Here is a 25,414-nt window from a genome sequence, read left to right on the forward strand (position 1 = left end):
TCAACCCTCAATCTTGTCTCCATTACTTTTACATTTTCATGGCTGTAATTTTGTGAGTAATTTTCATTTTCAGCTTTAAGTGTTCATTCTCTTTTATATTAAATCTCGAAAACAAGCGAATATCATAATTGTTAAGCATACTACGTTGTTCGGGGCGTTTACAGTGGTATCAGAGCTTTGGCTCGGTCCTCACCCCCAACACTGGTAGTGCTTACAACTATAAGTTTGTTTGTTTCAGCCCTTGCATTGAGTGCTTGAGCATATTTTTTTTCTTTAGTCTCAATGGATCAATCGAGTGCTATCCTTCAAGCCATTCAAAGTCTTAGAGAGGAGAATCAGCAAATTCGTGAGCAACTTCTCAAATTAGAAAAAGTTGAGAATCCCAAAGAATTCAAGGAAAGAAGCCCCTCTACTTCAAGGAGACAAAGCCATACCAATGAAAGGAGCCGATCAAGAAGTCCAACTACTTCTAAGAGGCAGTCCCATTCTACTTCAAGACAAAGAAAGAGATCGCGTCGAAGCTCATCCTCTTCTTCAAAGTCATCTGGCGCCTATTCTGATGGATCATCTTCTAGTAATGAAGAGTCACACCCTTCTCGTGGAAGACCTCATCATCGTCAAAGGCGTCGACATTCTTCACCCTCGTCTCCATCTTCATCCCCATCAAGCACTTCATCATCTTCAACCTCAAGATCCGAGCATGGACGAAGGCATAAGAAGAAGAAGAAGACTAAGTCACTATCTCAACTTGAAAAGAAGATTAAGTTCAGTATATATGATGGTTCCCGAAATCCTGATCTTCTTCTGAAGTTTATTCGTCAATTTAAAATTTTGTATGGTCGTGACAAGTATAAAGAAAAAGAAAAGATTAAGTTTGCAGCTTTACATTTAACCGACTTAGCCCATACTTGGTGGACGGGGTTGGAATATGATCATGCTGCCCCAAAATCATGGCGGTCCTTTGTTCGCCTGATACAAAGCCAATTTCTTCCCGTTCATTTCAAAAGAGATGTAAAAATGGAATGGGATTGGCTTTGGCAAAGGAAAAATGAGTCACTTGGTGACTATACCAAGAGATTTTGGGAGCTACTTTTGAAGGTCCAACATTTCAAGAAGATTAGCAGTTCGGAAAAGCTTAGGAAGTTTCAAGGAGGTTTGCATTTTAAACTTCGTACTGCTCTTAATCATTATCATTGTTCTAGTCTCAGGGAACTCATTGACCATGCTGAGACATGGGAAATGGAGCACAATGGCAACAAATCATTCCAAAAGAATGATAAGAAGAGAGTAGCTGATGATGAGGAGTATTCAGCCCCAAATGAAGGACAAAAACAATGGCAAAAGCAGCCATCAAATCAAAAGAAGATGAAGCCCTATGCACCTCCTAATGCTCCTCAATTTCGCTCCAATCTATACCCACAAGCAAAGCAATTTTCCGAAGAAGAAAAGCAACGCTTCATGAAAGAAGGGAAGTGCTTTAAATGTGGACAAACAGGCTACATAGCGAAGCAATGTCCAAACAAGGGACAAAGCAAGGTTTCTGACAACAAGCCTAAGTCGCCAGTGAAAATCAATGCTATCAGTGATGTAGTTGCAAACACAACTCACACTACAGAGACGCGCAAATTATTAAAAGCTTGGGGACAGTTACAAGGTAAGCAAGCACTATTCTTGATAGATCTTGGGGCGAATGAAAATATCATTTCCTTGCAATTAGCTAAAGAGCTTGGATTAAAGAATGAAGAGATGGACACTCCGGCAGAAGTTCGTCAAGCTTTAAATGCTGATGAAGGTGACACAGTGAAGACTGTGATACCCTACATTGGCAAGCTCAAGTTTCAAATTCAAGGCTACAGTGACGAAGATACCTTCTGTATCGGAGACCTTGATGGTTGCGATGTGATTCTTGGCATGCCCTGGAATCATAGAGTAGATTCAACCATCTTCTCTCAGAAAAAGAAGGTAGAACTCACCAACAAAGGCAAGAAGTACGAGATCCAAGCTGGAGTTTCTGGAGACACCATACCTATGGTAAGCCATATGCAAGTCTCTAGAGCAATTAAGGATTGTGTTCAATGTTGTCTGCTTTATGTCACTGATGTAAAAGATAATATGAATGCTGAAAACCAAGAGCAACTTCAGCTCTTGGAAAAGTATAAAGATTGTTTTTCGGAAGATCTTCCTTATCAGCTTCCCCCAGAAAGGCCAGAAGACCATCATATTGATATTATCCCGGGCAGTTCTCCTCCTAATATAGCACCATACCGTGTGAGCCGTCCTCAACAAGAAGAAATCAGAAAGCAAGTCGAAGACCTACTCAACCGTGGGCTAATTAGGCCAAGTAGCTCACCATTTTGTTCACCAGTTCTTCTTGTTCAAAAGAAAGATGGCACATTCAGGATGTGCATTGATTATCGAGCCCTCAACAAAATCACTGTGAAGAATCGGTTTCCTATTCCTAGAATTGACGACATTTTGGATCGTCTAGGAGGCTCAAAGGTTTTCAGCCGCATTGATCTAAAGAGTGGTTATCATCAAATTAGGGTAATACCACAAGATGTACACAAAACTACTTTCCGCACTTCATACGGTCTTTATGAATTCTTGGTGGTTCCTTTCGGATTAACCAATGCACCAGCCACCTTTAATCGAATGATGGAGCGCATCTTTAGAGAGCATCGACAATATGTCGGTACTTTCTTTGATGATATTCTTGTCTTTAGCAAGAATGAAGAGGAGCATCATCAACACTTGGAAATTGTTCTACAATTACTACAACAAAATCAACTCTTGGTAAATGGTAAAAAGAGTGAATTTTTCATGCATAAAATAAATTATCTTGGGCATGTCATCTCTTCTGAAGGGATTCAGATGGATCCTGAAAAGATTAGGATAATCCAAGAATGGCCTCATCTTCGTGATGTACATGAGGTGCGATCGTTTCTTGGCTTATGTTCTTATTACCGCCGCTTCATCAAGCATTTTGCACATATGGCTTCTCCACTTCATGACCTTACAAAGAAGAAGATCTCTTTCCAATGGAAGGAAAAAGAGAAGGCAGCCTTCACAAGGCTGAAAGCAGCTCTTACTTCTGGACCTGTTCTTATCATTCCAGATCTGGTAAAACCATTTGTGGTGGAAGCAGATGCTTGCGGTGATTGTATTGGTGCAGTGCTAAATCAAGAAGGCCATGCCGTAGCCTTTGAAAGCCGCCGTCTAAATGATGTGGAGAAAATGTATGACATTTATGAAAAGGAGCTCTTAGCAGTGGTTCATGCTTTAAAGATATGGAAACATTATCTTTTAGGCAATGAATTCCTTATTAAAACCGATCATCAAAGCTTGAAGTATTTCAAGACTCAAAAGCATTTGCAGGAGAAACATGCAAGATGGGAAAATTTCTTGTCTATGTTTCATTTTCAAATTATGTACACTCCAGGGAAACAAAATGTAGTTGCTGATGCACTTTCTAGAGTGCCTCGCATTGCAACTATTACAGTGGCTCATCATGAAGATTTTCAAACGATGAAGAATACTTATGATGAAGATACTGATTTTGCAGCAATTTGGTCAAATTTACAGCAAGGAGGTTCTCATCCAGATTATTCCATCAAAGACGGTTACCTTCTCATGAACAATCGCCTTTGTGTCACTCTTCCTGTTCGACAAAAGGTGCTTAAAGAAAGTCATGAACCCCCTTATGCAGGGCATAGAGGGAGGGCAGCCACTCTAAGTGCAATTGAGCGCTACTTTTATTGGCCAACATTACGAAAAGATACACATAACTTCATTGAGGCTTGTTTGGTATGCCAAAAATCCAAATATGATAGGCAGAAGATTCCAGGATTGTTGCAACCTCTTCCAGTGCCCAAAGATCCATGGGAATCTATCACAATGGATTTCATCTCAGGTATTCCAAGAACACCTCAAGGTCATGATATGATTTGGGTCATAATTGATAGATTCAGCAAACAATCCCATTTTATTCCATGTCATAAAACATTGAAATCCGCACAAGCTGCAAGACTTTTCATTCAACATATCTTCAGATTACATGGTATGCCTTCTGAGATCATTTCAGATAGAGACTCCAAATTCACAAGTAACTTTTGGCGTGCTTTATTTGAGAATTTGGGAACCACTTTAAAGTTCTCCTCAGCTTTTCATCCTCAAACTGACGGCCAAACAGAGGTGATGAATCTCACTCTTTTGGATATGTTGAAAGCTTATGTTAGTGAACATAAGTCACAATGGGAGAAATATCTTCCATTATTGGAGTTTGCTTACAACAATACAGTGCACTCATCCACAGGGAAAGCTCCAAATGAAATAGTACAGGATAAAGTGATTCCTCCTCCAATTATTCGCACTAAAGATAAGATTTTTGCTGCTGATGAGTTTGCTTCAGATTTAAAAACCGCAATGGATCAAGTTCGAGCCACTATCAAAGTTGCCCAAGAGCGACAAAAGAAGCAACCAGATAAACGAAGAAGACATTTGGCTTTTGAAAAAGGTCAATATGTCTTGCTAAAGTTTGATAAAAGCAGGCTCAAACAAGGTTCTAGTCAAACTTCATCTTTTCCAAAGCTCTCCAGTAGATACTTTGGACCATTCAAAGTGATTGAGAAAATAAATAAAGTTTCTTATCGACTTGAGCTTCCTACTCATTGGAAAATACACAATGCTTTTCATGCAAGTTTGCTAAAACCTTACATAGGACCAGAACCAAAGGAACCCATTACTGAAGATCCCCCAGAAGTTGAAGAAACAGAGCAACTCTTGGAACCTGAAAAGATTTTGTTTCTCAAGGATCGAACCACGAGAAGTGGCCTTGTGACACGAAAATTCTTACTAAAATTCAAGAATCTACCCACAACAGATGCACAGTGGGTAGATGAAAAATTCATGAAGGATTACCCAAATATTCTACAGCAATATCAAGAAGCTTTTCAGCTGAGGACAGCTGAATAAAAGCCAGAGGGCTGTCACAACTCTATAGAAACAGAATTTGTATCCTTTTTCATTAATTTGTCTATAAAATGATTTATTAAATTTATTTCCTTTGCACTAATTAGATATAAAGAAAAGTGCATTGGAGCTGGCCACTGATGCTGTCACAACTCTATAGAAACAGAATTTGTATCCTTTTTCATTAATTTGTCTATATAATGATTTATTAAATTTATTTCCTTTGCACTAATTAGATATAAAGAAAAGTGCATTGGAGCTGGCCACTGATGAGTGGTCACAGGTTATGGTGGACCCACGCGGTGGGTTAGAGAAAAGATAGTTCACACTTCCACCTATATGACCCGATTGGGCGCCTGTGACTAGAACTCACGCATATCAGGGTTAGACTCGCACACAGAAAGGATTGAGGCCTTGAAGTGTGGGCTAGATCCACCAGAACAGACAGTTACAATCAACAAGATGGCATGATCATGAAATGCTTGTATAATGTGCATGTGTGGGCTGAAAGCTTGAAATGCACATTTCTTTGCATAGGAAAGTCACATGAAGATTCGGATACCATTTTTGCGATGTACACGGAAAAAGCTTTCATATGATACCCATATTGGGGGGGTCCCTAAATTTTAGGAGATCCCTAAATTTTAGGAGGTCCCTAAAATTTAGGAGCCTCGAATTAGCCTAAAAATGCTAGTCCTAAAAAATAGGGATGTCATTCTAAAAATAGTAAGTTCTGTACTCTGGCTGTGCTTACTAAATTTGGTTGTTTCTATTCTTGACAGTATTCAACCCAAAAAGGAAGGCCATAGAGAAGAGACAAGTGTCAAGACACTTGTCACACAAGTTTCCAAGTGTCCCACCACTTGTCACATCTCATGACATGTGGCTGGACACTTGTCTTGTGCTACTCCACTTTCCCCTTTTGTACTAGCTCTCCCTTCTCCTATAAATAAGAGCTCGTTTTTCTTCATTCAACATCATTTTTCTTTGCTGTAAACTCATGAACAACACCCACAGATAGCCAGAAACTGGCCCCATCCATCCCCATCATCATCCCCCACTTCTCCATTATCAAATTCCTCCATATTCCCTCTTCTATCACTGTTTTTTTTTACAAGACAGCAAGCCTGTAAATTCATTACAGCACCTCCTTCTCGAGCTCTTTCTTCCATTTTAGCTACAAGAAGTAAGCCCTATCCATGTACTGCCGATCAACGATGGAGAAAGGCTGAATTTCCCTTTTTCTTCTCTCATATTGTAAAGAAATCAGTTCTTATCATTGCATAATAGATAATGCATGTGTGTTTGTACATCTTTGCATGATCTTGTGAGAGAGAGAATTACTTCTTCTCACTCTCAGGTTGATTGTAACTGAGCTCTTCCCTAAGGGACTTGGGTTGAGCAGAAATACATTCCTTCGGGGGGGGTTGCCCATCTTCAACCCTCAATCTTGTCTCCATTACTTTTACATTTTCATGGCTGTAATTTTGTGAGTAATTTTCATTTTCAGCTTTAAGTGTTCATTCTCTTTTATATTAAATCTCGAAAACAAGCAAATATCATAATTGTTAAGCATACTACGTTGTTCGGGGCGTTTACATACCTATGTTTCCATGATCCCCCCTGTGCGGTGTAATGTGCAACATGAGGTGTTTGATAGGGAAATGTAAACGATGTAAAAAGAAGTGGAGAAGCAACAGAAGAATGTGGTGGGATGGGTGGGTTTTGAATTTGTGGTGTGAAAGGTGTATATGCATTTTGTTCATATTTACCATTTAATGATTGAAAATGAAATGATGATGATGATGATGCACCGTGCAATGTAGAAATAGAAACACCAAATTCATTCTGATTTTGAGAAGTAAACTGAAAAGAAGGAAGGTTAGAAGAAGAGGAACCTGACTTTTTCTTATAATCCCCACGATGTATGTTAACATACGGGAGTTGGTCCTCGAGAACTTTTCCGTAGTCAACTGATTGTATTCTATCTTCCTCATGATTTCTACCAGTATATTGCAAAGCAAAAGAGCTAAAAGACGAAGAAACAAAAGATGAATCTAAAGTATCTTGCACCGGAGTGGACGGAAGAGGATGAAAGAATGAAACATACTCCAGATCTCTTTCTCCAATAGGGGGGCCCATTCCTGAGGGAGGTCTTGACAATCCTACAATATCATCAGATTTATGCGCAACATTTGAAGAGAGAAATTCATGCATACCTTCATTGAGTAGCTTCTCCTGAAGGGCAATCCTTCGATCAAGCTCCTCAATCTTCTTTCGCCTAAAGTCCATGATCACACGATATTCTTCAGTGGAAAGCTTGTATAGCCTTTCTTCCGAGTTATCAAAATTGTGTTCCACTATGTCGGAACTTTGTGGAGCAAGTTGTTCTGCCCTCTCTTGCTCGGTTCTTGGCATAGGTTGTTCTGAAGACTGAATTTGTGTTGATATATTCAAAGTCATTTGAACCTACTCTTATTATTGCTTCTTGCGGAGAGCTTTCAGATCAAAGGCCTAGGTTTCTCAAAGAGTACCAAGCTCTGATACCATGTAAAGAAATACTCTGACACAAAAACACAAATAACAATCGTACGACAAAGCACACACTGATAAAGGAAAACGATTAGGGTTAGGGTAACTCAAAGACAATGAACACAAAAAATAACTGAAGTGATGTAACTGCTAAATATACAATGCTCATGCAGCAAACACACTATACAATGAATGAATACTAAACCTCGAACTCCTATATCTCAAGGATCAAGGCAAGGGTAATGAGCTGAAAAGTGTGTCGTACTATGAACAAATCCCGAATCGCAACAAGGCAGCCTCCGGATGTCGAACACCAACAAACACAGCAGTGAGAAGCCAGATTTGATGCAGACGGCAGTGAGGAGAGAGAAATACTAAAAACGCAGGTAGAACAACCTGCAGGAGAGAGAAATACTAAAAACGCAAGCAAGACAGCCTGGAAGAGAGAAAACTGCCAAACGCAAACAAAACAGCTTGGTGACAGCCTGGAAGAGAGAAAACTGCCAAACGCAGGCAGAACAGCTTGGCAACAAACCAGCCTCCGGATGTCAAAAACCAGGAAACGCAGCAGTGAGAAGCTGGATCTGATGCAGACCGCAGTGAGGAGAGAGAAAGACTAAAAACGCAAGTAAGACAGCCTGCAGGAGAGAGAGAAACTAAAAACGCAAGCAAGACAGCCTGGAAGAGAGAAAACTGCCAAAAAACACAGGCAGAACAGCTTGGCGACAGCCTGTAGGAGCTCGCGACTACTGGAGGAGAGAGAAAATTGCCAATCGACAGGCAAGACAGCTGGGCGACAGCCTGCAGGAAGTAAATGCAGGGCTATGATGACATGGTAGGCTGTATGGCAACAAGTCTATGCAGGAACAACAGTCGCCTGGCTGGGATCAACTCCGAATTGCGTGAAGAGGGCTGGAAATCAGGCGCCAACTGATGTAGACAGCAATGGACAGCTTCGGCTGAGATGTCCTCCGCAAACGGTGTGTGGGCAGCAAGCTGTAACACCTGAAATCTGCAAAAACAGGATTATGGAACTAAATGGAGGGCAGTATACGTATTTATAGAAAGTTTGGGCTCTCCCAAGTGGGTTTGTGTTTATAGGACACAAACTCTCTAGGATCGCGTTTCTTTTAAATAAACTAGGTTTCTTCATTAATTAAGCAAGTTTTGAGGTTGTTTAAGTAAAGCTAATGCATTTTTAGCTCAACAGTAGGGGCAGCCAGTCGATTGGGAGTTCCCATCGAGCTGTCTCAATCTTTAAGTTAAAGAATTCATCTACCTGGATAACAACTTGTCAATCCACTTCAGAGTTACACAAGAAAAAAGACAGCAAGCGTAAGGTCACTTGCAGCGAGAATCGCTTGAAGAGCCATTGTTTCAAATACCACCAAATGCATTATTTTCGCGGTGATCATAAGTGTCCCCAGAACAAAAAGACAAAGTCTACTTCCAAGACTTCGATAAATACTTTTGAGGCTCCAAGTATTTCTTCTGAAATTTATTCGAAGAATGTTTTGGTTAATGCTAACAATAGCAACAATAGTTCCGTTAATAAAATTATTTTTGGCCCGCATGATCTTTTAAAGACCATGGGGTGTATAAATGGCTAAGACATTACAATTTTATTTAATAATGGTTCTACTCATAATTTTATTTCATCTCGCTTGATGCAAAGACTGCCCCTCCACACAATACTTGCTAACCAAGTTTATCATGTTCAATATGCAGAAAACCTACAGTGGATCACTAAGATCGGATGGAACCTTATGAGCATTAACCATATGGATATCGACCATGACATACCATGGTTCTTTTAAAAATGTTTCTCCTTGCAAATTGATTATAACAAGGTGATGTAATCACAAGGGCCTCCCAAGGCAAGAAAAGTTAGAGGCTATGTTTAAAGGCTAAGTGAAGATGAAGCGACTATTATTGAAAGTAATAATTAATTTGAAAATTTATACAGCAACACATTCAAGATCTAAATGATCTAGGATAATGATAAGTTTTCGATAAAGCTTTGAAATTTCATTAATCAAATCACATGTGAAGACTCTTTAATGCTCAATCTCAAGCTTTTATTTTAAAGATAATTAATAGTAAGAGAGACATTAAGTTCCATTTGAATTTTCTCTATCATGTTATACTATGCATGCTTGGTTTAAAAATTTACTCAACAACTCAAATGTATATATGCATAGATATGTGCAAGTTGTGGGGACATGTGCAAGGTATGCATGTGTGCACATGAGTATGCTTGTGTGTAGACATGCATCTATATGCATGTTAAAGATATAAAATTTGCAAATATTTATGCATATAGACATATGTACTAATCCATGAATGCAAACAAAATAGTTAGTATATTATCAATAATGTCTCAAAATTATTCAAAATAATTGTGTAGCTAAATATTAAAATTTGTCAGCAAGCATAGTAAAAGTACACTTATATCAATAAACTTTCTAAAAGATTGAATGAGGCATGGATTGTAATATGAGAATACAAAACCAAACAGAGAGAGAGAGAGAGAGAGAGAGAGAGAGGGGTAACAAAATATAAGATCTCTTAAGGATGACATATGGAGAAAGTCATGATTACAAACTCTTTATATATTAAACCAGTAAGATCTTTGAAACTATTTCATGTATAGATACCTTACACTTTATGAGAAATGCAAAACCCAAGAATGAACATCTAGACTTTGGCAGCCAGAAAAGCTAAGAAAGGCAACTCATTCACAAGGTAAAGAACAAAGACTTTTGCATCATTGTGTATCAAAATTGTAGGTATAGTACAAGTAGATCAATTCATATACTAACCATATTACAAATATTTCTAGTATATTAGATAGACCAAAGCCCAATCCTACTTAGGAATAAAACACATGGGAAGAATATTTTGATTAAATTTTGTTAGATTGAGGCATGTCTAACACATGTTCACAATTAGTAGCCTTCTATAGAATTACAAGTTTTCATATTCTACAAATGAAGTGCTATATCTACTTAGACACAGGGCAAGTTAGTTTCTAGTTTAGATGGACCAAAGCCCCCAATCCAAAGTAGGAATGAAACACATGAGAATAATATTTTGATTAAATTTTGTTAGATTGAGGCATGTTTAACACATGTTCACAATTAGTAGCCTTCTATAGAGTTACAAGTTTCTGTACTCTACAAATGGAATGCTATATCTACTTAGACACAAGGCAAGTTACGAGAAGAAGATGTTTGTAGCACACACGAAGCAATAGATATATAAAGTAGAGGTATCTTCTCTAAACATAAAGCATGCATGACACAATAGCCATGAGATACTTGGAGCACAACACCACATGTTACCAATAATGAGGAATCCAATATAAACTCTTTAGACCAAATCATACCATCGATAGTGAACATTGTATTAAAATATCTATAGTATTCCATTCCACCATTTTATCTCTACATGAACATCTTGGTGGTTAGCCCTTCCTATGACTCATCATTCATCCCCCCTCATCTTATGATAGATGTCATTAATTAAACATAGCATTAAAGAACATCATAATTGGTGACAGCATCCATGTGGATTGCTTACTAAAGTTGAATCAAGATAGTAACCATATCATGCTACATTTATGCTCTAGTAGAAATTTGACTTGAGCTTGTTAGAAACAAGTTATGTCCCTCAAACATATGGATGGGGAAACTTGAGGTAAGATAGAGTGTGCAAACTCATCAATCTTTGCATAGGCCTCATTTGCACAAGGTTTATTTGCACATGCACACACACATACATATTCATACTAGGTTGCTCACCATCAAATCAAATTGATCATAAGCTTATACAAAAGTATATTGTCAATGCCCGGGTAAAACTTGTACTCATCTGCATACATCTCATAGTGATTAGTACACTAAGTAGTGACCTCATGGCAAACATATTGTCAACACAATACCTTGGATACATGTTGAATACATCTGAGATCCACTATATAAGAGAGTTGTCCACAACTGGCGGAGTGGAAGTGCTACCTCCCCCTTGAGCATCAGGAAATACTCCGAACCCTTGCTTTGCTAAGCCTGACTGAGCTTGAACTGAAGTCGGGTGTAACTCAAAGGCATCTAGAAAAAGCTGCAACAACAGAGAATGGTCTACCAAGTAATCCTCTTCCATCCACTTTGCATCTATTGGTGAAACAATGCTAAAGCTTCACCAAGAAGCATATGGAAACTTTACCTCTAACTTTAATTACCTTGAAACCTCCACTAGATTGTAGTTCTTTTTCCCCCTCAAGCATTTCGATGCTTTATACTTTCACACTACTGCAATTCCAACTTAATTAATATCCAACATTGCATCTAGTTGACCGGCCCTCATGTACCTGACATGCTAGGAGCACCATATGCATTAGGAAACGTTCTTTTTTGCATACTTTGGACTATTACAATGTGACTATGCATGGGAATCTGCATATTACTTGCCATACCAATACACATTTTCCCATACATTGCATGCATTACTAGCTGCATTTTTCCTCATGACCAACACTATACGGAGCATTTGCATGACCAGCATTAATACCATGAGTCCCAAACATAGTGGACTGCATATATGTATTGCCAAACTTGCTATTTAGTGCCCCAACATCATGCAAACATTGTTATACATGGGGTTATGCATATTACCAACCATACCCGAATGCATCAGGCCTTGCACACCACGCATTGCTTGTTACATACCATAAGGGAGTTGTGTCATACATCTACGTACCTGGTCCCAAGCCCACCATAGCATGGAAACTAGTGTCACCACCAAAGTACCATGGCTGCCCCATCATTGCATACATGCCCTACTATCCAAAAAGCATTGGATTGGCACTTCTAAGTTGGCCTTGCATATGTATCAATTGCCCCACTAGAACCATTTGCTTAAGCTCAGTACCCACATTTGGAACATCATGCTGCTGTATTGGCTCTTCCTTTAGTGCATCTTCATGTTCCAAAGCTTTTGAAGTTGATTTCCTCTTCTTGCCTTTGTTGGTCTCCTTTAAGGGTTCAAAAAGCGCATAAACTGAGAATTATTTGCCAATTGCATTAACATTTCAGTTGCTATCCTCACCTGATCTTTACACTAGTCATCAAATTCCTTTTCCTCTTGCTAATCATTAGCTTCAGAAGACCTAGAAGGACCTACATTTTGGTCTCAACTAACATTATCAGCTTACTGTCCATGTTGTGTGCCTTGTCCAAGATCAAGCATTGCATTTTCCCCAACACTTTGTGAATTTTCAGATTGAGAGGCATCGTCTCTACTTGATCCCATCTCACTATCTAAAAACATTCTTGGTGTAATGCTCAACTAAATACGATTTCAACACTAGTGCACAGCTTCTAACATTTAATCAGGTACCTCGAGCCCACCAAATCAAGGAATTGAGTGGTATCCTCACAATGGAACCTTGATACCAACCTTCCTTCTTGGAGAGGGTGGTAATTCCCTAATTAAGCACTTAATTGCAACAATCAACAAATAAACACAAATTGAAATGCACAATCTTTAAAAAAATCTTGGACAATAAACACCCAGTTCGTCCCAAAATTGGCACCCTTTTGGTATTTCTTTAACTTTTATTGCAAACAGGAGAAGTACAACTAAGATCATCTAATCTTCTCCATTAATCCAAGTGCCTCTTTTGTCAAAACTGACCAACAAGCCTCCAAACCAATTTGCCCCTTGGTTTGCTTGGGGATTGGCCTTCCTACTCCTTGAAAGACAAATTCAGCCCCAAATCTAATGTTGGCTGGCTAGCTTCTTCTCCTTGAAATTCCTCAATTTTAACTACTAAATTTCAAGTCCTAGGCCCTCAATTCACAGTACGCATCCCAAGGTGGCTATCAAACCCCTAATTTCTGTTGTAAATTAGGATTTACAACAAAGATTGACTGAAATTTCTTTCTCTTATGGCTCAAACTGCTGAAGAATGTTGAGATAACTTGAGAGATGACTAGGGGACGAGAGAGGATATTATAGAGAGAGAAATTTCATAGTTTCATCGCGAGAAATGCTGAAAAACTACTGCTATCTTGCTCAAACAACCATGAAAGCCGTCACTACAGCTTAGGACCACCAAAAAGATTGTTGCACCATCCTATATACTGTCATTTGCACCAGAAAGACCTTGGGCTACTATCACCTACTTTTCGACAGCTCCAAACTACTATCACATGCTGTATGACTGATCCTTGGTGTTGCAAATCACATCAATAGCCTCTCCTTGCTCTCTAACAACCTCCTCTCTCACAATAGTTGGAATAGACTTCCACTAGCCCTAAAAACGTTTTTTCCACTTACATGGGCAAGTTTGCCAAGTGGTAGCTTTCTAAACTTATTTTCCAGCATTATCCAGCAATAATTATTCTAGTGCTCAGAAAATTAATTTCACTAGCCAATAATTAAATTGGCTATGCCAATTTGTCTTCCAAGTATCCCTGAGCACTTATTAGCCCTTAGACTAGCATTAATTAATTAATTAATGCCTAGTCTCTAATGTCAGTCTCTAATGTCAACACTGATATTAGTGGCCAATAAATTGGTCTAGGTCAAAATCTAACACCAGGTACCACCTAGTACCTATCAGACATAACTTATTACAACTTTTGCCTTTAGCACCCACTGCATCCTCACGGTCCTTGGCCTATTACCATGAAATAACAGCCATGTGCATCACATGTGCTAAACAATCTTGCACATTGGATTAATAACTTAATCAAATGTTATCGACAAAATTAAAGCATCTAATAATTTCAAGTTCTCGTGACATTCAAAGAGCAACCCCCTATTCTTGATCAGTTGGAGCATACAAGGGCTGAAATTCAGCAGTCTAAAAGAGTCCCTCGCTGGCTGCTAGTCACTCTTTGGGACACCAAACAGCCTCTTCCTTTGGCTGAAATTCAGCAGCCTAAAAGAGTCCCTCGTTGGCTGCTAAACACTCTTCGAGACAACAAACAACCTCTTCCTTTAACTACGCGCACACAACCCTCTACTTGTAAGGATCAAGGTAATCTTCTTGCATGTGCATTGATGGCTATATCATGCAATGAAGAACCTCTATGATATAAAGATGCTTTTTCAGATGATTGTTGGGTGGAAGCAATGAAGGCAGAGATTGATTCCATCCATCAAAATGACACTTGGGAGCTATGTGACTTACCTCACAATAAGCGTGCAATAGGTACCAATGGGTTCATAAAATTAAAAGAAAGTCAAATGGTTCTACTAACAGGTACAAAGCCTACCTTGTTACCAAGGGCTATGTCCAACAACAAGTAACTGACTTTGAGGAGACGTCCCTACCTCTCGCATTACTATCATCAGTAGTATTATTGCCCTTGTTGCCCACTTTCATTGGGAGATACATCAGCTGGACATCAAGATGACATTTCTCCATGGATATCTCACTGAAGAGGTATATGTTTCTCAACTTCCAAGATTTGCAGTTAAAGGCTCTAAGCACAAAGTGTGTCGTCTCAAGAAGGCTTTGCATGGTTTAAAGCAAGCTTCACGAGCTTGGTATGCCCTTACTGTCCACTTTCACTGGGAGGTGCATCAGTTGGACATCAAGACAACATTTCTCCATGGATATCTCATTGAAGAGGTATATATTTCTCAGCCTCTAGGATTTGCAGTTAAAGACTCTAAGTACAAAGTCTGTTGTCTCAAGAAGGCTTTGTATGGTTTAAAACAAGCTTCACGGCTTGGTATGCCCGCATACTTTCTCATCTATTGCACCTTGGATTTAAGAATAGCTCTACCCAATAATTAAATTGACTAGGTCAATTTGTCTTCCAAGTATCCTTGAGCAGTTATTAACCCTTAGAATGACATTAGTTAATTAATTAATGCCTAGTCTCTAATATCACCATTGCTATTAGTGGCTAATAAATTAGTCTAGGCCCAAATCTAACACCGTGTACCACCTAGTACCTATCAAGCATACCCTATTACAACTTTTGCCTTTGACACCAAAACTAATATCTTAGGGTCTTATGCCCCACACTCTAAAACAATTAACTTGCATCTCACATGTGCAAGTCACATCAACACATTTGATTAACTTTTAATCAAATGCTAAGCAAAGCAATAAAATTTCACCTCCTCGTGTCCGTTTTAATGGACTAAATTTAGGCATCAATGCATGAGAATGTAATTTTAATGCATGTCTTAATTTTGATGGCTCAATAGGTTGAAACCACTATTTTTGAGCTACTCTCATGTCACCTCTATCCTCTCCCTCCTATATGCATAGCAGTGTGCAAGAACGGACTGCCATGGCATGGATTGTATGAAAAAAGAGATCCTAATGAACTTTGAGGAGAAGTTAATGGACCTGCAATCTTATGTGGCACAAGTCCAACACCCGGTGTTTGACTCTACTGTACTTCTCCAAGCCATGGCGACTGACTAACAGAGCATCAACAAAACCAAGTTTGAGCAACATTTGTCTATTCAACCACAGCATCAAGCCAAGGGTGCATGTTGGCTGCCCAAAGACCTACCAAGACTATCGAGGCGAAGGTTATCTTACCAAGGGAGCCCAAAGGATCACCCTAGAGAGGCCAAGGCATCAAACAAAGGGTGCTCGTTGGTTGCTAAGTGGCCTACCAAGACCTACAAAGGAGATAAAACCATATTCAACTTTGCTTTCCTTGTTTTTTTTCTAAATCCTATTACGTGTGCCCAAAGGGAAAATAAAAGGGATGGTCAAATCCAACACATAACTAAACAAAAAGTAATCCTATCCACCCATGGATGTCGATGAAAAAGAATATATGGAGGATATGTGTGTGATGTTGCCATAGACTACCTAGGGAGGCTGCCATGTGAGCTACTGCAAACATGGTGAATCTAGAGTTGACCACTCTTGACCAAAAAGGGACAAATATACACAAATGCATGTTTTCAAAAACAAAATGTCAATGCATGGGGTAATGCAAAGAGCAATGCAAAATGTCATGCTCAAGCAAAATGCTGTGCAACAATGCCACTTGGACAGTGCCCTCGCAGAGAAATTGTTCACTTGCCCTAGTGCCCTTTTACAATCATGATTATCTTGATAATGGCACTGAAAAAGTAATCAAAATCTTATAAACACCAAGAGAAAGAGACCAGCCCCTCCACCACCAAATGGTGAAAGGAGAAGTAAGCACTCTCTTTTCCCAATAACTCAATGTCGATGGGAGGGAGAAGAAGCACTTAAAGAAGAAGAGTGAGATGCATGTCTCCGACTGAAAACTTGTTAAATAAATGGTCTCCAAGGTCACCTCAAGGAAGGCAAGAACTCGGCCTCAAGAGAAGAAGACTCCATGTCGGTCCAAAGTGTGAAGCCTCATCAAAGAAGAGCAACCAAGATAAGGAGTGCCGAATGATCCAAGTCTCTGCTCTGATTAACCACCAATAGGTCCCGTAGAGGTTAGTACTAACATAAAAAGACAAGTTAGGAACAAAAAATACAACATAAGACCATGAAATATGTATACCTCAACTTCAATGAAAAGTCCTCGTAAGTATGATGTATTGGGTTTTGAGATGATTCCACAACCATCGAATGCTAAAGATGTAGAAAAGTAAGAGTTGAAACATGTAGACAAATAGAGAAGATAGGCTAGAGCGTGCCTTGCAAGAATCAACAGATATGCAAGTGGAAGGAGTGGCAGGTCTACCATTAGTATTGCCAACATTTAAACCAAGGAAGGCTCCACGATCCACATGATCGAAGAATCTCTAGGGAAAGTGTGCTCAAATGCTTCTAGTTGTACACTCAACGTAGAGAGCCACATAGAAAGAGAAGGGGACTCATCAAGTCTATCCTCAAGGGAGACAAGGAGTGCTTGAGGGCCTAAGTCCATAGTAGTCATAGTGGTGGACCAATTGGATAACAACTGGAGTGCAACAAGAGTAGATAGTCCTACCGCCATGTGAGTAGTGGATCTACTCTGTTAGGGTGGAGGATGACCCCCTCTCAACTATGGAGGTGGGGCAGTAATACCTTTGCTTGATGTGCTCAAGTTCATAGGTGGGGAAGAGGGTCCACTCGATATTCGTCGTCAAAATGGCCAATCTTATGGCAATGCTAATAATATCTATTCCTTTTTAGGACACTTTGCAACTCGGTTTTAATCCTAGAGAGGAGTTACTATGCTCCTCACTACACAACTCAGTCTTGGTATTGTTCTTTCCACCCCTTGCTTCACCTTTTGGGAAGTCAAGTCTGCCTCTAAATATGAATATTGGCATTTATCATCAAATTGATCAAACAACTGCATGAAACGCAAAAGTTGATATTCAAACTCATAGAAGGTGGGTAATTGGGACTGTGAGATGACTTGTTGGATAAAATTGAAATACTTTTGTGGCAATTTGTTCATGAACAAAGTGACTTAATCATCAACTAACTTGGGTGAAGAAGTTATGGTGAACAAAATGAATCTTTCTTTCCAAGAGGGATAATCAACTCCACAAGTATCGATTGGGATTTCAAAACATGTGTTCATTTGATTTCATAATTGGTTCTAAGTCCCCTTTTAACCAGAGTAGAAAAAACAACTCACATGTATCATTGGGTTGTCGCACCAAAGAATGGAATCCCTATGGAAATCAATCTGGGATATTTTCACACGGCAGACTTAAATAAGGCGATAACTTAAATGCACCTAGAACCCTATTTGCACCTCCCAGTTACCAGCTTGCTATTGTTATGAAAGGCAGGCCCCATGCTCAGTCACAGCAACTAGAACTAAACCATTGTGTTCAATGAGCAAGCACCAATACTCAGCCAACTTAACTATCAAATCATCCCTCTCAATCAATTTGAACTCTTTGAGCTCATGGTCAAGGTTAATATGTCGGGTACAATCGCGACCCATATAGAAATTGATTAGATGTACCCAACAATTAGATGCAAGGTCAAAATGTTGGAGTTGAGAGTAAAATTTAGGCATAAGACCTTGCATCAACCTAACTACGGCTATGACATTTATACTTTTCTAAGGGCAAACAACCTCATATGAAAGCTAGTATCGGTCAGGCTAGGATTCCTACCCCTGAACAAGTTCCCACAACCTTGGAAATCCAAGACATGTTGCATGAAATTGGATCAAGTGGTAAAGTTAGACTTGTTGAAACCAATCTCATCTGTAAGCGCATGCTTGACTGATATAGATGGATGAAAAGCTATGTGAGATGGGGGGGGGGGGATAGGTGGGTGGCATAGGATAGGAATGTAAGGAACTAGGTGCTACATGTGGCATCGAAGTGTCTAGCATGGTGACTCTAGAGATGTGTCCCAAAGCATATGATATATTGGTGTGTGGCCCTCATGCCGAAAAGGTATAGGTTGGTTCGCTTGGTATTGACATGTTAGCAAACTTCATGGCCACCTGGGAGATGGGAGAGTAGGGTGGAGCTTGAGACGTGTGGGTAGGATACCCTTGCATATAGGTCTTCATGAATCATTGGGTTGTGGATGGAAAATGGTGTAAATGTGAATATGGAGGGGCAACGGAAGAGAAGGGAGGGATGAGTGGGATTGAAAATTGTGTGTGAAAGGAATAAAAGTGAATGGGGATTAATGAGTTTGTTGAAATTGAAATGGTGATGATGATGGAAATAAGGAAGCACCAACTTTAAACTAATTTTCAGAAAGAAAACTTAAAGGAAATCTTTGAGGAGGAAAATTTAAGTGTTTTTAATACATAACTCTTCTAGTGTTTAAATAAAAGTATCTATCCTCTTCAAGACTTAGATTGTTATCAGTGGACTAAGGAGTACCTTCTTCTTGCACATCTTGTGTACCTGACACCAATGTGGTAGGAGGGGAAGTGAATGAAGGTTTATTCTCCATGTCTCTCTCTCCAATAGGATGGCCAATCCCATATGGAAGTTCCGTCTTTCCTGAAAAATCATTAGACCTATGAGCAAAATCTAAAGGTGAATAATCAATGTTACTTTTAGTTGTTGTTGGTGGGCTCAATGCATGAGAATCAAATCATACTCGGCCCGTGAAATCTCATATGGTCTATAAGTACCATAGTAGTTAAATGTTTATCCATTAGTGTCGAGACCTCGCTTAGGCTCATATCTATCAAAAAGCTAAGGAAGATCATTATGAGAGGTTGAAAGGCTACACCCTTTGTGAAGTATAATCTCCTCTTGGAGGCTGGTCTTGAATAAGTTGCCACTCAAGAGCATGTTGGTCGAGTGACTGCAAGTACACGATATCTGTCCTTTTTGTCACAATAGCTCAGAGGAGATTTTTCACTTTTTCTGCAACCAGAAGAGTGTTTTCCCATTCAGAAGAAAGCAGAGGGCTAGATTATCAAAGTTGATCTTCACAATAAGAGCATTTGGAGGCAAGCTTTATTTGGGGGTAAAGAAAGGTGCCTTCTAATTTTTTGGCCTTTTGAAATGCCATCAAATTGGTTGTTCTTAGGCTAATCTAGGAGTGAGTGATCTTTAAAGGTATTTCCTTTGATTATAGCTAAGCCAACTGATCATTTTGACCAAGTCCCTAAAACCAAGCTTACTTCCGCGATACGGTAGTATTTCTTGATCAAGCACTAAATTATAGCGATCAATAAATAAGCATAAACTGAAATGCACACTTTACCTTAATAATCTTGGACAATTGACATGCCCCAAAACTAGTGTCCCTTTTGGTATTTCTTTAACTATATTCGCTAATGGATTAAGTACAAGCACATGAAAGCTGGTGCTCCAAAACTAGTGCCCCTTTTGGTAAGCACTTCAAGTCAATTGCCCCTTGAATTTCACTTAGGACTTGCTCAAATGGGACCCCAACTAGCCAAATGCTACCCCAAATTCACAATGGATCAGCTGGCATCTGAAATCCCTAACAATTCCACAAATTCAAAATGCTGATTTCTATACATGATGTCCTTGCTAAATCCTAATTTCTACAGAAAAATAGGGTTTACAGCAAAATTTCCCCTGCTGTCCGCCAAGTCTAGTTGAGATCTGTTCCAAAGGCTGAAAAATGTAGAGATCTTTTGAGAATTGATTGGAGGAGGTGAGAATGCCAAAGAGAGAGAAAATTTCAGAGTTCCCATGCAAGAAAATCCCTAAATCTGATTGTGACCTGCCCTAATCAGCATTAAATGCTGTTGCTTGCTGCCTGGAGCACCAAGATACTGTCGTCTACTGCTGAATGCCGTCATCAGCCCTAGATGACCCTCAATTTGATGTCGCCTGCTGCAAGATGGCGTCTATTTGTTGTTCCTTGCCTCCAATGGCTGATTCCACTGCAGAAATTGGACCAGCAACACCCTCTCTCTCTCTCTCTCTCTCTCTCTCTCTCTCTCTCTCTCTCTGGTTGAAAAACTGAACTGAATGGCTCAAACCAAGCCCAAAAACGTTTTTCTCAGTTTGCATGGGTATTTGTGCCAAGTGGCAACCTTCTAAACCTATTTTCAGCATTATCCAGCCATTATCTAGTTTTCAAAATTAATTCATTCTGAAAATTAATTTCAGCCCTTCTGAACCTGCCCAAAATTTAATGTGCCCATCCATAATTAAATTGGCTGGGCCATTTGCAACCTAGAGTGATCCCCAACCTCTATTGGCCCTTAGACTAGCATTAATTAATTCTGAAAATTAATTTCAGCCCTTCTAACCCTGCCCAAAATTAAATGTACCTATCCATAATTAAATTGGCTGGGCCATTTGCAACCTAGAGTGGTTCCCCAACCTCTATTGGCCCTTAGACTAGCATTAATTAATAAATTAATACTAGCTCTAGTGTCACCACTGACACTTATTCACCAAACAACTGTCCTTGTGTCAAAACTGACATGAACTAAAACCAACTTGCATAACTTGTCACAACTTTTGCCTTTGACACCCACTACATCCTCATGGTCCTTGGCATGTCATCATGAAATAACTGCCATGTGCAACACGTGCTTAACAACCTTGCACATTTGATTATTGACTTAATCAAATGTTACTAGCAAGATTAAAGCGTCTCAAAAATTTCACGTCCCCGTGACAATCGTCAAGGATATCCTCCCATTAATTAAGTTTGTTAAGGATGATCAAATGTTGGTAGCTTTGAGAATGCTGCAAAACTCTTTAAGTTTGATTTTCCCTTTGTATGTACAAACTCGCATACTCATATGTCAATATAATTTGCATATGTGACCAAAAAAAGAAGGATACCAGCATGTGCAAGTTTAGATTGCTTGTACTATATCAGGGTTCACAATTTGCACAAGCGTTACAACTACGACATCTTGCACAATGTAAGTTTCTAAGAGTTGGGCTTGTGAATAGCCATTTCAATCTTTTGGACCAGAAGCGTTGCAAACAAAATTGTAGGTCTGGCCACAAAGCTGAATGCCTGAACAGCCTGTGACTAATCAGCACCAGCATGTCACACGGCACAAAAATGTGAGTCAGTGGCAGCATGCATCATCTTGTGTTTCTTACAGCAGATGTGCAGAGATCAAGATAAAATGAAAGATAAATTGATTTGCAGATGCATGAGCACAGAAATATATGTATTTACATACATATATCACACAAAGACATGAACAAACACACAGTTGCTATTTTGAAATCTTTTAACCAACCTTTCCGATGAGAATAGGAATTCAACACCTGGCAAAATAAAATAGTGTGTTAAGTAAACCTGGCATCTGGCCTTGCAGGAGTTTCTGTAAAATGAGGCGAATCTCTGTCTACTTCATTTTGACCATCTCTATCCAATAGCCTGGCCTGCAATCCAGATGATGGTTCATTTCCAGCTGTTGGCCTGTTTGCAGGTACTACTCCAGAAGCAAGGGTTCTACCTCTGCCTGGAAATCTCTGTATGCAAAATCAGCATCAAAGTGCTGTAATGAGATTAAGGTGAATTTGCAGTAGCACCCATCAATGTCATCAATAACAATTTGAGAGATTGCACTATTATAAATTTACTGGAAAAAATTTTCCAGTAAGTCCTACCTCATCCATTGGAGTCTCTCTTTCAGGTACCCAAGACCTCAAACCTCTCCATAAATTCCCAAGCCCTGTTCTGCTATAGAACCAGTGCCACTAAGAAAGCCTCTCCTGCATACTAGGGACCACAAATTTTCATGCAATGAGGATTTAGAGATAACATAATACCTGCCAGAATAGGAAACTGTGGGAAGAGATACGGATGGCACGCCTCCCCCTATGATAAACCCTGGTCTTCTCACGCAGCTGGCCTAAACCAGAATCACAAATAGCACCAGATTGCTGGCACAACACTAAAGCACAGCATGTGGCAACACACGACAGGAACAAGTCCACGAAATGGGAAGTGTCAAAAACATCAACTCACCAAAAGCCAAGAGCTCTCAATCGCAGAGTAAGTTGATGACCCAAAAAGCAAGGGGTTGAAAAGACCATAGGTATCTGCCACACAAACATTATGAATAATACCGTAAATGCTGCGGTTTTTTATTTTTTCACATTGTGCTATTTTCTGATAATATAAAAGGATGAAAATTTGGATAACAATTTTGCAAATGTGCCTACTTTTCTTTTTTCGCATAGAGCTATTTTTTATAACTCAAAGGCACAAACATTTAAAAGACATTACTAGAGGAGCACTTGAAAATTTACATGCAAATCCCGACAAAATGCCACATAAATGTCCCAGCAACGACACGCTTGGCATAAGTAGCTGAAACAAGATAAGCAAACACCAGGCATACCTGTACATTGACATCAATGATTTCAGTGTCAAAATTATAATTAACCTCCATCGAAACCACATAGAAACCCATCATCATGTCTTGAAAAGAAAATGCACAAAGAAAGCTCGTAGACTGGAACAAGTTGAGAAAAACAAAGGAGAATTTAAGATATCCATTTATGGTTCACCATTTTCATTATAAGAATGAATGCATTGATCCAGAAGATATTTGCATCGGAGGAGCCAAAATCAGATGCAGATAATTAAGAAAAATATTCTCTGAACTATTAATTACAGAGCTCCGGTCTATCCTCTGGAGATCAGAGTCTCCACTTACCTACCTAGTATATCATTTTGACATAACCCATGTTTGAATGAGTTTTTTAAAATTAATATGATGAAGCAAGATGAGTTTGCTTAGACTTCCTTTTCTACTGCAGGTCTAGAGCCTGGTGTTCAATGTCTATGTTATGTGATTCTGTTCATTGTAAACCATCCCATCCAAGTGTTTCCAATGTTCAAGCCACCAGGCATCTAGTGCTGGGGTGAATGCAACTAGCCATCTGTAGACTAGTGAACGGCATTCTGAAAATTAAAAATTAAAAACAAGCCACGACAACATTTCAAAGACATAGTATAAACCCTTAGCTGGCTAGATCATCCCTTTATTACTTGCTTCTTTATACTTGGTGTCTTCCTCTTTTCTTCAAATACAATTTAAATTCAGAAGAGAAAAAGCACTACAACCCACCACTTTGCTGGCACATTGAAAAGTCCAAAAATGCTGCAGAAACCCATAAAGCAATGATGATAGTAAGCTTCAATGCACCAAATAATAATTAAAATGATAAAAAGAGAAACAAATAGACACTTTGACTCCACCAATAGGTCCTCACCTGCGGCTTTGCACTCCACTGAGACTAGTTTCCATGACGATCATAGCAAAGATCATACCAGAAAATCCTATACTGCATTCCCTCATAAAGAAAGAGTACGAATGAACTGGATTTTTTGCAGCTACCAGGGCAATAAGTAGGTGCAGCAGCCCATTGGAGGTTGCAAGAATAAAAAGAACATGCATAAATCGAACAGAACCCAAAATGCGTTCAAGCCCACTGCCAATTGGAACAAGTGCTAGCATATTGAACACCAAATGCAAGATTGATACATGAAATAAGGTTGATGTATAAATCCTGTACACTGCCATGCTTATACTTGTCAGTTTGAGTATCATTATTATCTCAATATGATATTTAAGATTCAGAAATCATTGGCATACCTTCATAGTCTGACATGATTGCAGCTGGTAAAAAACATACTTGTTCAAAAGAATCATAACCCACCAACAAAGACACGATATAGACTACTCCACACAATATGACTATGGCAGATGTGAAAAAAGGCACTGCCACCCACCACTGTGAAACTCTGGTGGTAAAACTTGCCTACAATTATGATATCAAAAATAGGATTCAGAGACAAGCCACAGTAAAAAAAACTCAACATCCTGAACCATACCCAATTCCTCACATGTTGACATCAACATACTAAGAAGAAGAAGCCAACCTAAATTTCTAAAACATTTGCATTGCTAAGAGCAACTCATTGAAGATTCAGGAAGTTCATCAAGAAGTAACAACCATGTAAACAAGGAAACAAGCCCAAGCCATTTTAGCATGCAGGTTTGAATTTATGTTATTTGGCAAATAAGCTTACATGTGCTCGTTCTAAAATGAGTCAAGCCTCAACAGCCTGTGGCTAGAATGGTTCATTGAAAGTGTAAGCAGCCTCAGAGGATAAAAGCAAAAAAGTGCACAGCAGGGACAAACTTGTGTACAACAGGCACAATACATGAGTCACAGTTGAATACAAACAGGCTGCCATGAGATGAGTAAAAAAGCTGGAAGAACAAGAGTACTAATTAACAACTTAATGTTGATTCTTTGTGGTGGCCTGACCAACAACATCCTATCGTCATCTGATGTAGTTTTCATGCACCATTTTTCATTTACACGACAATAAAATGCACCTGATGTTAACCAGTAGCACAGCATATCACACCCACATAAGATCCATAACATAGCGCCCACTCTGTGATTATGATGATGCCTATCCAAGCAAGCACATTCTATAGTTATACAAGGTCTAGTGAAGACTGATAAGGAAATAAGTTTTTATGAAGCAGAACAT

The 25,414-nt window shown here is 39.3% G+C and overlaps 1 protein-coding gene across 3 annotated transcripts in view; it reads right to left on the reverse strand.

Moving 5' to 3' along the window:
• The window catches only part of RBL15 (RHOMBOID-like protein 15), a 74,550-nt gene that overhangs the window by 41,835 nt on the left and 7,301 nt on the right, over window positions 1–25,414 (reverse strand). Inside the window, exons 2-10 of one of the 3 annotated variants that reach the window (XM_087696224.1) lie at window positions 24,504–24,669; window positions 24,121–24,424; window positions 23,976–24,008; window positions 23,152–23,243; window positions 22,868–22,941; window positions 22,669–22,751; window positions 22,507–22,579; window positions 22,193–22,368; window positions 7,331–7,482 (exon numbers count right to left, since the gene is read on the reverse strand). In XM_087696224.1, the coding sequence (XP_087552350.1) occupies window positions 7,470–7,482; window positions 22,193–22,368; window positions 22,507–22,579; window positions 22,669–22,751; window positions 22,868–22,941; window positions 23,152–23,243; window positions 23,976–24,008; window positions 24,121–24,424; window positions 24,504–24,669 (1,014 nt within the window). In that variant the 3' untranslated portion in view covers window positions 7,331–7,469. Of the gene's footprint in view, window positions 1–7,330; window positions 7,483–22,192; window positions 22,369–22,506; window positions 22,580–22,668; window positions 22,752–22,867; window positions 22,942–23,151; window positions 23,244–23,975; window positions 24,009–24,120; window positions 24,425–24,503; window positions 24,670–25,414 lie in introns of those variants that run through there. The other 2 variants (XM_087696222.1, XM_087696223.1) reach the window with 2 other exon arrangements.

The sequence above is a fragment of the Lygodium microphyllum genome, chromosome 16, assembly GCF_053477565.2.
Source record: "Lygodium microphyllum isolate KBCC chromosome 16, Lygodium_microphyllum_v1.1.10, whole genome shotgun sequence".
NCBI classification, from domain to species: Eukaryota; Viridiplantae; Streptophyta; class Polypodiopsida; order Schizaeales; family Lygodiaceae; genus Lygodium; species Lygodium microphyllum.